Genomic DNA, 16004 nt, shown 5'->3' on the forward strand with positions numbered 1-16004 from the left:
TTGCTTTACAGGAACAAGTCCAAGGGCTGCCAGTTCCAGCAGCCACGCAGCCGAACACCTGCAGAGGTGCACCTGCAGTGCAGACACACTGTACAGCAAGAGAGCACAAGCAGTGCACCTCTGGCTGCCAATGTGGCAGTCAGTGGGTGTCTGAAAGGAAAACCAGTGTCTTCAGCACACATTACTGCCCTGATGTGCCAGGGCAGTGACTTGAATTTAACTTCCACCTTCATGAGCTGTTGTTCCTGCACTCTCAGCCAGAAGTGACAGGTAAGTAGCTCAGTGTAGCTGCAGAAACTGAAGGACAACTCAAAGTCAGGAGTCAGACCAGTGTGCTCACAGGCAGAAATGCAATCATCACAGAACCCATTTCTTACAAATGAAGTAAAATTTAATATAAAATATCATAGTTGTTTCCCATTTAACTGTACATGCTCTGGTAAATATACAGGTTTGGAAAAAATTTAGAAGATTTACTTAAGATCCTTGATGAAAAAGGCCATAAAAATACTAATAAATACAACTGAAATATGTAAGTACTTTTAAAAACAGTAATTAGTTCTTTAACTCAGTATTACTTTTCATAAATTAATCCTCCAGGAAGGAAAAGCCCTTTCATTCCAGCATTGCCAAATCTTTTAGTGCATTACTTCGATGTCGCTTGGCCTTGTACATAGGACGCAGGGATTCTATCTTTCTCTTCCTGGTTTCTGCTTTATTCTTGTGTCTCTTCAGCTTCCTCCTTGCAGCAATGTCAGGATTTGCTACAGTCTAAGGAAAACCAGTATATTGTTAGTTCACTGACAACTAACAGCAGTCCCTGTGAAAATCATCAACTTCCTGAGAAACTGGTGACTGCTAAAATAACACATGGGTGGTGTTCAGGGTGCTTTGCCCTTCAGGTGAGCAGAAAACCATCCCTGTCAGCCAGAACCTGTGCAAGAGGCCAATCATACACAGCTTCTTCCAAGTTTTATAAAGGAACTGATGAAACTGTCCTAATTAAAGATGCAGTTCTTCCTCAAACTCCCCTTCCTGGGCATCTCTCAAGCCTTTAGAGAAGCCCTATTTCTTTTTCTTTCAAGAGAAAGTGGAATCTTACCTGCAAAGCCCTCTGCTTTTTCCTCATTGCTCTTTTCTGGTTGGCCTGTTTCTGCACAGAAGAAAAGGCCAGCGAGAAGGCCTCCAGCCCCACTAACTTCTTGAGAAGTTCTATGATTTCTTGGGAAAGGTTCTTCAGTGTTGGATCTATTAAACAAAATTGACTTTATCTTTTCAGCATATGGAACAAAAGCCAAGAGCACAATATGGATTCCTCTTTCTTTAATAAAGGATGGCTACACTGATAAACCTTGCCCAAACTGGTACCTGTGAAATCTGCTGGTGCTCCACCAGCTTTCCCAGAGAGTAGCTTTTCAACCAGCAGACAAACAAACAAACAAAGCTTCTGAGAAGCAAAAAAAATTTTTAGAACGGTGAAGTCATTCCAAAGGTAATTACAAGTGGCTTTCTTTCTATACATAGCCAGTAGACTTCTAGTGAAATAGGCTTTGTTGGAAATAAAGATTATTCCAGTCAGCATCCTTGGTAGCCAAATAAGGGCTGGCTTAATTGTTGGAATCACTAGTTAGCGGCAATATATTAACTACAATCACTGGGGGAAAAGAAAGATACTGGGGATGAAAAAAAGCTACAAAGAGGTGCAAAGGAAAACTGAGAGCAGGGCAAATACTTCCCCTGGTCTCTCAAACAGTTCTTCCAAGCTCCTCTCAGGAAGGACTCCCTAAGTCTTGCCACCATGAGACCACCTTTGAGTACTAGTTTTTTCCTACTACACCACATGCTCAAGCTTTACCCACTTGAACACAGGAGCATTCCTAACTTCATTCCAGTCTTTGAACATGCAGGTTTCTATTTCAGCTGACATACACCCTCCTCCCTTCCTGGTACTTTGGTTAGGCAGCAAGCAGGTGAAATTCACTGATTACAATATCAATGCCTCATCAGACAAAAGGAATGGCAGGTAATGTTTGTACTGGGGCATAGCTGTGATGCACATTCCTCTTTGAGAGGGAAATCCCTTACCTTGCTCTGCATAGTTGCTGTTCAGCTCCCTGTACAGAGGGGTGAGAATTGTTGGAAGGTAGGGCTTGATCCTGTCTTGCCCCAGATCCACCGAGATTGCTCCCAGGAACTTAAAGATGCAGCTTCTCTGAAAAGAAGTGTGTGGGACATGAAGTAAGGAAAGCTGGAAGGAAGCTTCCTAACTGAACTGCTACCAGAGGGCCATGCATCACTGTTCAGCACAGGAGGTGTTGTTTTAGACACCTGAGTCACAAATTCACTGCTCTTTCAAGGTCTTACTGCATCCAAGTGCAGCCTTTAGAGACACAACCCCTGCTGTGTGAGCTGGGACTGGGTTGGCAGCTGTTGACACTTTGAGCAACAGGCTTGTTCTCACTGTTCTCAACAGCTGAGGACACACAAGTTCAACCTATCTGTGCACCATGGGGAACCACAGTGCTTTTGGTGATGCTCTCCCACACCTCCCCCCTCCTTCTCCTAGCAAGTTACTCCACGCTGCCATTCCCCTGCCTGCATGAGCACTCTGGGGCATTCAAAGGCACTGCTCTGTTCTCTTCGGCTTGGTGCCTTGGGGTTTACCACTCTTCCCCCACCCTTCAAGAGGCTGGAAGCATTAGCAAGGACAGGCACAAGCCTTTCCTGAGAGCCCCAAAACACAGCAGGTGTTTCTTCAGCACCTACTAATCCTCACTTCAGTGCCAGCTCACAGCAGCCTCTGCCCCTTGTCCCCTGAAAGCAGAGCCAGAGCAACACTGTCCTGTAGAAGTGCCCACCTCATCAAAAGCAGCGGGACCAACACTGTTCTTACCTTTAAAGGGACCTTAGGGGAATATGCTGCTTCTCTCTTCCCCATGACAGAGAGCTTCTTCATTAACCACAGCAGTGTGGCTGGCTGGCCTTTCTCTTGTGTGTCCTCTCTTTCTTCCTCTCCTTGAGCAGAAGTATCTCTCTCATCCTCTGATACCTCCTGCTCTTCCACTTCAGACCTGAGCTCTCCATCTGCCTCTTTACCTTCTTCTGAGGCAGGGGCTAGCAAGTAAAAAACTTTGGCCACAAAAAGTAAATTCTTTATAACCTGAAGTGTGGAAACAGAGGAGTAAGTCACTGTGGGTTGCCTCTGTAAGAGCCAAGACTTGATGTGACAGAGGATTGTGCCCTGGGCAGAGAGCAGCGAGCCCTGTACTGTGTATCTGTCCTGTGCCACCACCTAGGACACAACATCCCTCACATGCCAGGGCCTGCTCTGTGCCCTCCTGCAGCCCCTGCCCTTACCTGCTCACTCAGAGACATGTCCAGGAACTTGGACTGCAGCTGATGGCAGAATGCAAACGCGAGTTCCTTCATCTGGGGAAATGAAAAATAAGAAAGGAATGACTCCACTGAAGGGAGCTGGCAGCAGACACTCAAAGCAGTATTTTGCAGTCACCAAAGGCAATTCCCAGGGGAGACCAAAAGATCAACACAACTTCTGCCTGCATCTTTCAATCTGGAAAGGTATTTTTGTGCTACTGAGAATAAGACCCCAGGAGAAGCCCCCTCCCAGCATCAGAGCCACCTCCTCAAATGCTTTAAGTGATGAGGATTAGACAGCAGACAAGTGACTAAAAGAGAAACATTCAGGCCAAACTGAACTATTTTTATGTCCCAGTCAGGGAATGAGCATGAGCAGAGTGAAGGGGTAGTATGGACATCATTACCTTTTTGTCCAGTTCAGCAGTCAAGAAGACTGTGGATGCAGACAGCTCTGCTGGTGTCTTTTTTCTCTTCCCTGACCTTCTCTCCTTCCATCTGTTGACAAGATCTTCTGGCTTATAAGATGCAAACAACAAGCCAAAGATCTCAGTGGCTGTCAGCCAGACCCAGCTATGAGGATACCACAGGTGAGACTGGACATGATCTGGAGAAAAGAAAACCTCTTTCAGCAAAGGAAATTGAGAGCAAAAATAGAATGAGGCCACTCCCAACAATTTATTTTTATTGCAATATATGCTGCAATAAAAAGGTGAATTAAATGAACTGTGCTAATCTGCTCAGAATATAATAAAAGACTTTCTAGCAACTCAATCCAGCCAAAGTGAAGAGCAGCAAAAACCTACAGGTAGCCAAATGTCCCCACAATGATCAGGCAAGTCATGTTTCTGCAACAACTACAGTCCCCATGGGGAGTCGGTGCCACAGCTCATCTGCCCAGGATGTCTGGGGGACTGGCTTGTGTCAGCTGGGCCTGCTGCTGATGGTCAAATCAAACCCCTGCAGAGAGGCCGAGGATGCTTCAGAGAAGACATGGAGCTGCTCTCCTGTCTCACCTCTGGCCAAAATCCAGGATAACAATGATTATCTGCTATCTCACTAAAGGCACCTGGCAGGCTGGACTCCTCAAAGTCACTAACCAGCCACATGAGGTCATCTGATTGCAGCAAATGAAGCAGGTAAATTAAAGGCAACAAAATGGCAACACAGGGAAATTGCTTGAATCAAGTAACTTCAGGTCTTCACATCCTGACAGGCCCAGTATTTAGAGCACTATTACCAAGTGCCATCATTTTCTGGCTGGTATGTGTGATCAAGGAAATCTCATCTTCTCAGGAGACCTCAATGTTTTCATCCAAGAGAATGTAATTATGGTGAAACATGCAATAGTTTCAAATTATTTGCTCTGTGGATAATAGAAAGCACTTCCCAGCAACTGAGACAGAGGGTGTGTTGTTTTCATCAAGCATGTAACCTTTTCCATTAGCAACTTCTCTTTCATTGCCCAATAACTGCTGTGTGTTAGCATTTTGCAGAATGGAAACCTTGTATAATTAAGTTCAGTCATTTCTATTAGCGTGTGAAAAACCACAAGGCACACAAAGAATCTTTCTTGGAGCACAGCTGTACTAACTCCTGAATGATACTTACCCCAGATCCTGCTCACAACATCACTGTGCTTGGTTAACTGAGTCAAGTTGCACTCTGTGATTAGCTTTTTTACCAGCACAAGAAAGCTGAATAGCAGCCTATCTGCAGCCTTCTCCTCTTCTTCTTCAGTTATCTAATAAAATCAGCAAGTCAAGAAAGATACTTATGAGAACCTGAGGACAGTCCTGATTAGTCCTGGCTAAATAAATTTCAGATCAACCGTTCAAAAAGAGCCAGAAGACTGACTTGTACCCAATTCCCAATGTAAACAGAACAGAAGCACCTCCACTGAAGCATTTCCTCTGGAGACAATCTCTGCAGGAGATTGTATTAGAATCATCCTTCTTGCTTTTCATACAGACATGACTGTAACAAACTGCTGGGTTTCTAAATGCAAGCAATTACACACATTATGTCTGTGCATGTACTTGTGCAGATTTGATTCTCATCAGAGCCCAGCTGAGTGCAGGTTTGTCTGTATCACCTGGGAAGCCCTGAGTTGTTATGACAACACTGTGTGTACTGCCTGTGGGCCTCACCCTGCCTGCAACCACCAGCTGGCTTGATGTCAGTACACGTCACAGCAAAGGGTGTGATTACACCAAATTTCTCCTCACTGCAGGTATTTTATTTTCATCTCTTGCCAATTTACAGATCTGAGAGTCTCTTCTCTCTTGTGCAAGGGCAGCATGCTGAACATAAGTAACATTCATGGCCACTCCCCAGGCACAGTGACTGGGATCCCTTTGGGATTATCACATGCCAAGTAGAATCTGAGGCAGCCTTGTTATTCTGAGTTAATCAAGTGCACTAAAAAGATCTTCCATACAACAAAATCATGGTCTTAAAGTAGAGGAAGTACTTTGAAAGTTAAAGCTGTAGATAACACTGGACAAAGCAGAGTCCCATGCCATGCACTCCTGAAATCAATGCTTACACAAATCTCTGCAGCTAGCAGACACATTTCCCACACTGCAAGGAACAATATATCTGCTGGTTACACTGCACAGTTGCAGGCTCAGGCCAGGTGGCTTTGCAAAGTTTTTTTTCCCCTTGTGCTGTGACATATGACATCAAATTTGGGCTTACAGGCAAAAAATAAGGTTCTAGGTCAGTGAGGTCCTCTTCAGAACAGATGTGTGTGTTTTGTGTCTTTCCTCAGTCTTGAACAGTTAAGTTCAATCATTAAATCTCTCCTACATTTTTTCCCTTTTTTCATTTTTTTTTTAATTCTCTTCCCTTGAGCTTCATGCATGGAGAAAAGTTACTTACATTTTCAAATCTTCTTGGGTTGATTTCTTTTTCAATCAAAGTGAGGACTGCTGCAAGGCGCCGTTCAAACATTACTCCATCCACTTCAACAAACAAACCGCATGCCTGGGCAGCCAACCTCCTGTGTGAGCTCTGACACACAAAAAATAACAAAAAATTAACTCTTATAATCAAATCTTGCAGCTCCCAAGTGCAGGAGCTGGTAGCAACCCTTACTTTCTGCCTGTAGAAACAGCACCTTAAGAGAAGCTGGTTTTCAGAGTATACTGAAAAAGGAGATGCTGCCAGCAAGGTATAAAAGCACCTGGCAGCACAAGTTATCCCGGGGAATGCACCCTAAAACTGAATGCCAGAACTGCTGAAATCCCAACTGCAGAAATCTGGGAGTTACTTTTCAACCCTTCACAATGCAACAGGCAGCTTACAGTTACAAACCAAAACTGAACATCCTAGGATGGAAACCATGAAGTGTTGAAGAATGCTAACTCTACTAGTGTAGAGGGACAGAACCTGGGTTCAGCTAGAGGACAGCTTGTCACCCAAGCACCCAGATCCAAACAGCAGATCTTGAAGACCAGGTTTGCTGCCTTCCAGTTGCCAGCAACAGAACGAAGCATGTCTGAGATAATGTCAGCACAAAATGCTGGGATCAGGAAAACTTTAAGGAATTTGCTCAAAACTCTAACCTGAGCAAAGATTACACTGAGCCAAAAGTGGAACTGTTAGAGAGCTGCAAAATGCAGCTGCGAGGAGTCTGTAGGTTGACTTAAAGCATCAGCAGGTCCCTATATTTGTGCAGCTTTATGAAGCTGTACCATTTCTTGCTCTCTAAGTCAGGAACAACTAATCCACCAACCCACCAGCTCTGGTACTAGCAATCTCTCACTTGCCTTAATCTTACTCTCCAACAGAGTTCAGACCTGGTCAGTGAAAAGATGAAAGAGTACCTTTTTGCTGTGAAACCACTCAGTGACCAGTGAAAACATCAAATCTTGTTTTTCATTGCTGATCTTACGGAGAAGAGATTTACATGTCAAAGCCGCCATCTTTTTGCATTTGGCTGAGTCATCATTTATCATCATCATACAAAGAGAGACAAAAAACAGCCCACAGTATTTGTGCAGGAGATCCTAGAAAGAAACAACCATTATCAACAAAAATACCCAAGCAGCTTCTGGCATTTAAAGATAAAAAGAGGAGTATTTGCTGCACTATATTCAGGAGCAGTGTTAGCCCTGAGTAGGTTCATGTTAAGGCAGCTGAACTGCTAAAATGGGATGACCTTGTTGTTGGAGCACACAGGGAGTTTACAGCAGCCCCAGCCCTGCTCTGACTCTGACTTGCTACCATATCCCTGGGTCAGCAAAGTGAGTGTGAAACCTTAAAGGGCATCTTCATGCCCAGCTCTCACTGAAACAGGCTGAAGTCCTCAGCATTGCAGCAATAGCCAAATGTCCTTCTCTCAGAGACTGCAGCTCTTTGCCACCTTAAAGAGTTCCCAGGAACCAATATGAAATATTAAATCATCGGGCAGTGCTGAAGCACAGCTTACTGTGCAGAATTTCTCTTCCTTCCAAATTCTTGCTTGATTGCATTTCTCCCAGTGTCCTGAATGCACAGTTAAGCTCCAGCTGCAAAGATTCAAGGCAGCTTAGGATTTTGCCTATGTGATCCTGTATAGACACACAGTTATTTTTTAGCTTTCATGCTGATCCACCCCACTGAGAAGCCCTTCCTCTCCAGTCAGGCCAATCAAACAGAACACACCAGTTCTATCAACAATCTCTCATGAATATTGAAAAACCCTTACAGTGAGAAAACTCTCACTTTCTATTCCTAGTCTGTTTCCTAATCTGGTTGTGTTTCTTCCTGCCATAAATCACGATTGAGTTTATCCAAACTCCAGCTGACACAGCTTTATTTTACTTGCAAACAGAGCACATTAGGCAAAGAAGTACTGCAGACTTTCCAGCATGTCATTCCTCTTTTGGAGCAAAGCCCAGTTCTTTGGAGATAAGTGAATGTTCTGCTCATGATAAGAGATAATAGGAACTAGCAAGTGCTTCCAAAATAAACTGCTTGGAAAGTGCTGTTACTGCAACCCACAGTAACTGCCTGATTCTTGGAACACCAGGGGGTGCTTGTTACCTGCGGGAATGTGTCGAGGAGGTACGCAATCATCTCCAGTGCAGATTCCCTCCCAGTTTCATACTCATACCTGGGAAGAAATAAAGGATTAACTGTTAGGAATGAGTTAATTCCCCTATGAAGTTGCCAACAATTTAACAACAACCAATTCCAGAAACACGCACTGATAGGGATCCTTCTACAACAGCTACCAGACCTGGCCTGATACCATGGACAAGAGCTCTGTCTGTCAGAGAATGAGCACAGGGACACAAACAGCCCAGGAAGTGCTGACTCCAGCCCACTTGAGTCAGCACAGCCACACTGTGCTGGGGAACCTGGTAACTGCTGTCACCTTGAGCAAGGGAGGGGCGAAGCTCGGCAAGAGGTTGGAGGCACAACACTGGCAGAATTGGTACAGTTGTTTTAACTGTGCCTGCAATTGCATTTGAGACACTGCCATGGGACAGCAGTCCCCTAAAAATGCACCTTCCCTTATTCCTCCTGGATGTTCCATTTCACCTGTGTCCTAGGGCGACTTTATGATGACTCACAACCAGTGGAGGTGGTAAACCACTGAGCACACAATAGAACTTTTGCTTACAAACAGATAAAGAACGATATTAGCAGTGAAACAGGGATAAGAAAAAAGCATTTGCTTAATCAAACAGCCAGACTTGGGAAATGGGAAGTGTTTTACAAGTAGGAAAATAAAGACTTCATCCATGCCTTCTGCTCATTACAAAGAGCTTTTTGGCATACTAGAATCATTTTTAAAAACAAAGTTCTGTTCTCACAGAACAGTGACTACAAGTCAGGAATATAAACTCACTCCAGCTGTGCAAGCATGAAATCCAAACTGGGTTTCAGTTTGTCACCAAGAGGGTAATCCAGAATGTATTTTAAGTAAATCTGGAAAGAAAAAACAATACAGAGAGGAGTTAAAATAAACACTCAGGTAAGCTTGTAAAAAGGTTATGAAGACAATTTAGTGATGGAGCAGCAAACTTATGAGAATCATCCCTTTCATCCTGTTCCTATTATACAAAGGGTCAACAACTGCTGCCAAGGTCTGTGTCTGGAACAGGATCAGTTTTTAAAATACTACAGGCATCTGTGAAGAGATCCTGCATCCTTCCAAATCCATCCTGTAACTATGAAAGCTACATTTCCTGATCCTGCTGCACCTATATCCCAATGCTTGAGACAAAGTAACCAGTCCTGTCTTTCAGTGGGTTTTACTTTGGAAAGAATGAGGAAGTAGAGGAAAGCAATTATGGATTTGTGGCAAATTTGCTTATCCTGGGGCTTAAAAAAGAGCAAAGCTTAGTTACACTGGCTTAAAAGCCTCCAGAGGAAGGATCATGTCATTGTTGCTAAGCAGCTCTCCTGTAGTTGGCACTGGTGACGTTGCACCTCAAGTACTGTGTTCATTTTTGGGCTTCTCACAGCAAAAAAGACATTGAGGTGCTGAGCAGTAATGAAGCTGGGAAGGGTATGGAGCACAAGTCTTATGAAGAGTGGCTGAGGAAGCTGAGATTGTTTGGCCTGGAGAAGAGGAGTCTCAGGAGAGACCTCATCACTCCCTACACCTGCCTGAAAGGAGGCTGTAGCCAGGTGGGGATTGGTCTCTTCTCCCACATGACAAGTGACAGGACAAGAGGAAATGGCCTCATGTTTTGCCAGGGGAAGTATAGATTGAATATTAGGAAAAAATTCTGCACTGAAAAGGTGGTCAAGCACCAGAATTGGCTGCCCTGGGAAGTGGTGGATTATTTAAAACAGGCTGGAGGTATTTAAAAGAATTATAAATGTGCCACTCAGGGACATGGCTTAGTGGTGGATGGGGCAGTGCTGGGTTAAGGGTTAGACTCTATGACCTTAAACCTAAACAATTTTACAGTTCTATGAAGGCATGCCACAGTCTCACTATAGGCAAGGAGTCTGTGATTCTGCTATGCACCAGTCTCAAGAACTGAAGCCAGATAACAAGGAGAATAAAGATCAGTAAAGAAGGGGAAATAGAGTTCAGGGTTCAGCAGGGCCAAGGCACATGTCTGTGAGAGACAGGATGGCCACATTAAGCCCTATGGCCTGTTAGACAGCTGTAAATAAAGTGAGAAACTCTTCACCAACCTGCCTGCACTGGACTCGCACTGGCTCACTCTGACCCGTGATGGCCAGCTGGGCAACCTTCTGCAGCACATCATCAATTTCAGGGACAATCAGCTTCCTGGATAAAATAGCCTGAAAATGCGAAAGCACAGCTGGAGTCACATCATTCTGCTTATACAGTGTCTACAACCCAGACAACACTGGTCTCAGGTGGTACCTTAACACAGACTTTCTCACACACAGAAAGTGCAACTCAAAGGAAAAAAAAAAAACAAAACAAAAGATGGCTTACACTTTACACATCCATATCTGTTTCTTTTGGGCAATACAGAATATCTGAGCTAATGACCAGAGATGTTGATTCTTTAGGAGAAACAGATCCAAATACATCCACATATGCACTGTGTACAAAACAACCTCCCAAACACTTTTAAACAGGGACTACAAGTCAAACAGTAAAATGTTGTTGACTTTTCCTGTCTTATAACAGAGAGCTTCAACAGCATCTGCAGCCTGTTCCTGATGTGAGAATGTAGAGTCTTTCACCAGGAAGCAGAATCACTGCTGTTCCAGTGGCTCACAGAATACCCACAGCTGCTGCACAGAAATACCTTGAGAAGGCCAAAGGCAGTGGCTTGGCGTGATGAATCATAAATGTCTTCTTCAGCAAAGCCAAGCAACACTTGGAGCTGCTTGCTTGTTATCTGACTCTTTACATTCTTCACAAGTATTGTTACACACTACAAAATCAAATTGCACATTGTCAGTACACATGCAATGCCATAAAATAAAGGTGCACACCAAAGTTGACTTGATTTATACAACTTCAGCCTGAAAAGACAAACTGCTGCTCTAGAACATAGTGGCCAACACTATTCTCATCACATTTTGCTTTCAGATGGCAATTGTGAGACAAAAGTAAACAAGTGAATTGTACCCTTCCCACGTCTCAATTCAGTTACCAGGATTTACTCAGGTGGAACAAGATACTACTAAAATGAAGAAAGAAGGCAAACATGTTTCTATAAAGACATTTCTTCAGATACAAGCTGTGCATTTTTAGGGAGCAACTATCTTTAGGTTTGTATTTGGGAAAGAATAAGCAAGGCCACACATTCCTCACTAGCTTGTGATCTCCAGACTACCTCTCCAAGGACAGCTGCAGGAGGGATCTGTAGCTGGAAGAGTCTCATTCTAGAAAGCTAATCCTAAAGCAGAAATGAGCAGAGCTGGGTCTGACTTACTTTGAAACAGCTCACAACCAGGTGGAAATTCTGGCCTTTGGCTATTCCTGTCTTGGCAAACTCTTTCAGCAAGAGGAAAAGCTGCTTGATCAGTGACTCCATATTTGTACTGACAGAAGGCAAAGGGAACTTTAAAATCCATACCAAGGACTGCAGAGCACCAGTTATCACCTGGAAGAAAGAGCCGAAGGACAGCACGTGGGTACAGAGACATTGAGAGAACACTTCTCACTGTTTTACAGACATGGTCAGGCTATCTACAACAGTGGTAAAAGGCAGTTAGCTAACAAACTCAACCTCTTTCAAACCATTCATGGGTAACACAAGGGTTTCTCAGTTCTGAAAGCACTATCTGTGACTTCAATATTCTATAACTTTGATTTTATCAGGTAAAGATATGAAGCAGAGCTGCCTTCAAGACATGGAAAGCCCCACTCCAAGTATCTGACAGGGTACGAGGTATGCCTTCCACTCTTGGGCTCTACGCTCACTCAAACCAAAAGCTGTCCCAAAAAGTGGCTGCCTACAGTGCTAGGAATGAAGACTTTGGAGTTGGATCAGAAGAAACCACAGTTGTGAGAACACTGCTCCCAGCACCCACAGGATCTCATGAACATCCTCATAGACACTCTCTAAGTTCCTCTTATGAATGTTCTCTAGAACTTGCCCCCTGCAACACAGAGCAGAGTATTCAGTCCTCCATCAGCCACAAGATTCCCTTGGGATTACATGTCCTCAAACAATTTAATCTGCACACCTATTAAAGCAGGTTTGAAAACCTGGTGGCTTTCTCTCCTCTTGCAAGTCAACTGCAAGATGACATTTGTGGGCAGGACTCTTAGTACAGCAGACAGAACACACAGACTTCAGCTCAGAATTGTACCTTGACATCCATAGATTTCAGGCAGTCTATAAGCAGCTGAACAAAAGGGTCTAGCATTTCCAAAGCATGTTCCTCAGAAGAATTTACTTTGGATCTCTTCAGGCTCATGTGCAGTAGCTGCAATAGGAAAATCAGGACATTCATCTCAAAGTCAGCCAGAACACAAAAGAGTCAAGTAAGGTCCCACAACTGTTTCAGGTTATAGTAGAACTTATGCCATATCTCACCCAAATACTTCAACAGGCACTTAAAAAAAATCTCTAAAAGCACCACTGGAGTTACAATATACAAAGTGAAGTTAAGGCTAACGGCTGTGCTATTAAAACAATATATCCAGAATACTTTCCTTTGCATACCCTTAACAAAATTTTGAATGTAAAGTTTTTTATCTGAGGAGATCTTACCCGAAGTCCTGAATCAACCAGGATATATGTGTTAGTCCTGCTGCTGACACGAGCTTTCTGCCCTCCTCTTGTGGGAGTGGGCTGGAGCAGCAGGCAGCTCTCTGGTTGCAGCCGAGGGTCTGGAGGAGGGGCAGCTTTTTTCCTGAAAAGTGTATGCATGGCAAATAAAATATTCAGATATGAACCCTCTCCACAACAATCCTGCTGTTGGGAGTAAAAGGAGCTGAACTGTGTTCAGCTGCTTCCCACATAGCAAGCAAAAGCAGGTCACAGATGGCCCACAATGAAATAAAATCAGTTTGAAAGCAGCCTGACAGACAGGACTCAGACTTGAGAACAATGCCACTATTCCAGAGATAACAAACACACAATCATGAGTATAACATCCTCACTTTTTTCTTAGTGGACAGATCAACTTTGGAAGTTCCTTCAAGCAAATACACATCCTGCCACTACTCACTGCTCTTCTTTACTGATCATTACATCAGTTACTGGTGGCTTACAAACACTGCTCCAAGAAGTCGGCAAACAGCAGACTTCTAGAGAAAGCCAGCCTACATAACACCAAATGCAGGACACCTAAACCTAGCTCTGAACAGTTACTCCACCAGATGGAGAGAAAATCTGATGGTTCTCCTCATCTTCTGCCCCAGCAGCAAAGCAATGAAGACCATGTTTTTCCTTGTTCCTTGGCCCCATGGAAATGTTTGCAGCCTGCTTCTAAACACTGTTCATTGTTCCTCCATCCTAACATCCTAATGCATGTTATCAACTCATCAGACAGTGAAAAAGCCTTGCTGAAGGTCAAGAGACCTTGCAAGAGAAGACTCCCACGAGTTCCACAAATGCTAACTCTCATTACTAAGCTTTCTTTTTGCCCTGTAACTGCACAAATGATTTAGTTACACTGAAAACAAAAGGGGAATGAAAGTAATTAAACTCTCATGCATTTGATCAGTTGGATTTGAGAACTGCCATTTCTGCAAGCAAACCAATACCAGACCATCTGAACAACACCCAGGAACTCACTTGGCCTTCTCAGTGAGCAGAGGCAAATTTTCACTGATGAGACCATGACTGAGGAGGAGGAGGGATTCTGCATTCATGTCTGAGTTGAAGATGAGCCCTGCCATGATGTGACGCAGTGCCTCATGCACCTTCCGGACTATCTTCAAGCTTGTGGTGCTCTCCAGAGTCTGCAAAGGTAAAACCATGAGAATTTAAGAGGACAGCCTGATGGCAATTATCTGTAATCAGAAATCATGGGAGCAACTAGATCAATTTCTCTCTCATCATGTTGTCACAGTCTCCAGCTCTTTAGGTGAATAGCATCCCATTGCCTCAGCTCTGCACCAACATCCCTGCCCATTGCTCCTGTCAGCCTCCAGCCAGTTCAGCTACAGCCACCAGGACACAAGAGCTAATGAGCAAATCAGGGTTCCATTCCTGTGTGAATTTGCACTCTGCTAAAAAATCTGCATCTTTGAAAAGGCAATTATTGCACACGGATAGACCCTGGATACATTTTGTTGACATTTCCTCCAAGCACAAGAGCTTAAACCACAAAACAGCCTTGCAGGATTTCTAAGCTCCAGAGGAAAGAAGAGTGGGCAGAGGGAGAGTGCATGGAGAACTCAAAGTGGGATGTATCCACTTGAGCAGCAGTTAAAAGCTTCCCAGAATGCCACTCCCTGCCCTGATATCAACAGTAAAGTCTCACTGCTTTCCTAAAGGAAATTGGGAAGCCAAAGCAAGATTCCACAGGTGACTTCAAAGTAGCCACCCAGAGACTCTAGAATCACCTTACAGAATTGAGAGTGGTCACAGTTTGTGAGACTGGCTGACTTTTCTTACCTCCTTCAGTGGCACAATAAGTTTTGTCACCTGGCCCCTTCCTATGAACTTCCCAAGAATTTCATAGGAATCGTAGCTCTTGTTTTTGCGTGCTTCCATGACCTTGGAGACAATACCCTTCACTTCTTTCTCTTCAGCTACATTCCCAAACAACTCTTGGTTGAAAATCTTTGGAAAACAGGCAAGAGAAATGAATGATTGAAGAAAAGCAGGTTTCTCCAGTAGCAACAGAACAACACTATTTTTCCCCACTCACAGAAAAAAACAATTCTCCACGTTTCCTACAAATCACACCTATCTTTCCTTTGTCAACACAGAACATCCTTGTTTAAGTACACCAGATGAGACTGTTCTCACACCCCTCTGTGGTGTTGTGACACAAGGACTGGGACTGCAGTCAGATCAATGCATCCCACTATACCCCATCTGTGTGGCCAGCTGAGTTCCTGGGCTCTGTGGACTGCACTGAGTACGTCTGCTGACTTGCTCAGCCATTTAGAGTACAGGAAAACACAGGTAGGTGTCAATCTTAAATCCATCCCCTCTCAAGATGCAGGGCTCAGGATACAGCCCCAGAGATACTTGCCTTCTCTTGATTCCCATCTACAACAGGGCCTACTGGTGCCTCCTTCCTTGGCAGTACACACACAACAGCCTAGTTTGCCATCAAATCAGAGACAACCTACACAAAACCTTCCCCTCCTAGATTATGTCACAAGCACTTCATGATGCTTTTTCTTTTAGCTTTGAACAGCTTTTACCTCAATCAGGATATCCAAGCAGGGGTCCAAATCACCAGCACTGAGCCTGGTAGTAAGGCCCTTCAGTAACAGGTTCACAGTGAAAGTCAGCACATGGAGCTACAGAAAAAGAGAACAGATCATTCCAAACCTCTGCATTGACCTCATTAATCATACTGCATGGGGACACTCCCATACCAGAGACATCACAAGACACATACTGCACTTGAGCTTTCATTACAGGAAAAAAAGACACTGGGAGGATGATAATCTATGTAGTAGCAAGAGAAAAAGGATCCCTATCCCACGCCATACTGGCAAGAGGGCTGTCATCTCCTCTCTCCCCAGGGCTTTTACTGATATACTTAGGTTGCTCTAA

The 16004-nt window shown here is 44.0% G+C and overlaps 1 protein-coding gene across 1 annotated transcript in view; it reads right to left on the bottom strand.

The window, feature by feature from the left end:
• Positions 1-341: 341 nt before the first annotated feature.
• The window catches only part of UTP20 (UTP20 small subunit processome component), a 62853-nt gene continuing 47190 nt past the window's right edge, over positions 342-16004 (bottom strand). Inside the window, exons 44-62 of the mRNA XM_058804481.1 lie at positions 15647-15745; positions 14886-15053; positions 14061-14227; positions 13032-13173; positions 12628-12744; positions 11745-11915; positions 11112-11240; positions 10522-10632; positions 9218-9297; positions 8407-8476; positions 7206-7388; positions 6259-6390; positions 4987-5119; positions 3783-3982; positions 3358-3429; positions 2894-3160; positions 2086-2212; positions 1103-1248; positions 342-771 (exon numbers count right to left, since the gene is read on the bottom strand). Of these exons, the coding sequence (XP_058660464.1) occupies positions 616-771; positions 1103-1248; positions 2086-2212; positions 2894-3160; positions 3358-3429; positions 3783-3982; positions 4987-5119; positions 6259-6390; positions 7206-7388; positions 8407-8476; positions 9218-9297; positions 10522-10632; positions 11112-11240; positions 11745-11915; positions 12628-12744; positions 13032-13173; positions 14061-14227; positions 14886-15053; positions 15647-15745 (2670 nt within the window). The 3' untranslated portion in view covers positions 342-615. The remainder of the gene's footprint in view (positions 772-1102; positions 1249-2085; positions 2213-2893; positions 3161-3357; positions 3430-3782; positions 3983-4986; positions 5120-6258; positions 6391-7205; positions 7389-8406; positions 8477-9217; positions 9298-10521; positions 10633-11111; positions 11241-11744; positions 11916-12627; positions 12745-13031; positions 13174-14060; positions 14228-14885; positions 15054-15646; positions 15746-16004) is intronic.

Source organism: Ammospiza caudacuta, chromosome 5, assembly GCF_027887145.1.
Source record: "Ammospiza caudacuta isolate bAmmCau1 chromosome 5, bAmmCau1.pri, whole genome shotgun sequence".
Taxonomy (NCBI): domain Eukaryota; kingdom Metazoa; phylum Chordata; class Aves; order Passeriformes; family Passerellidae; genus Ammospiza; species Ammospiza caudacuta.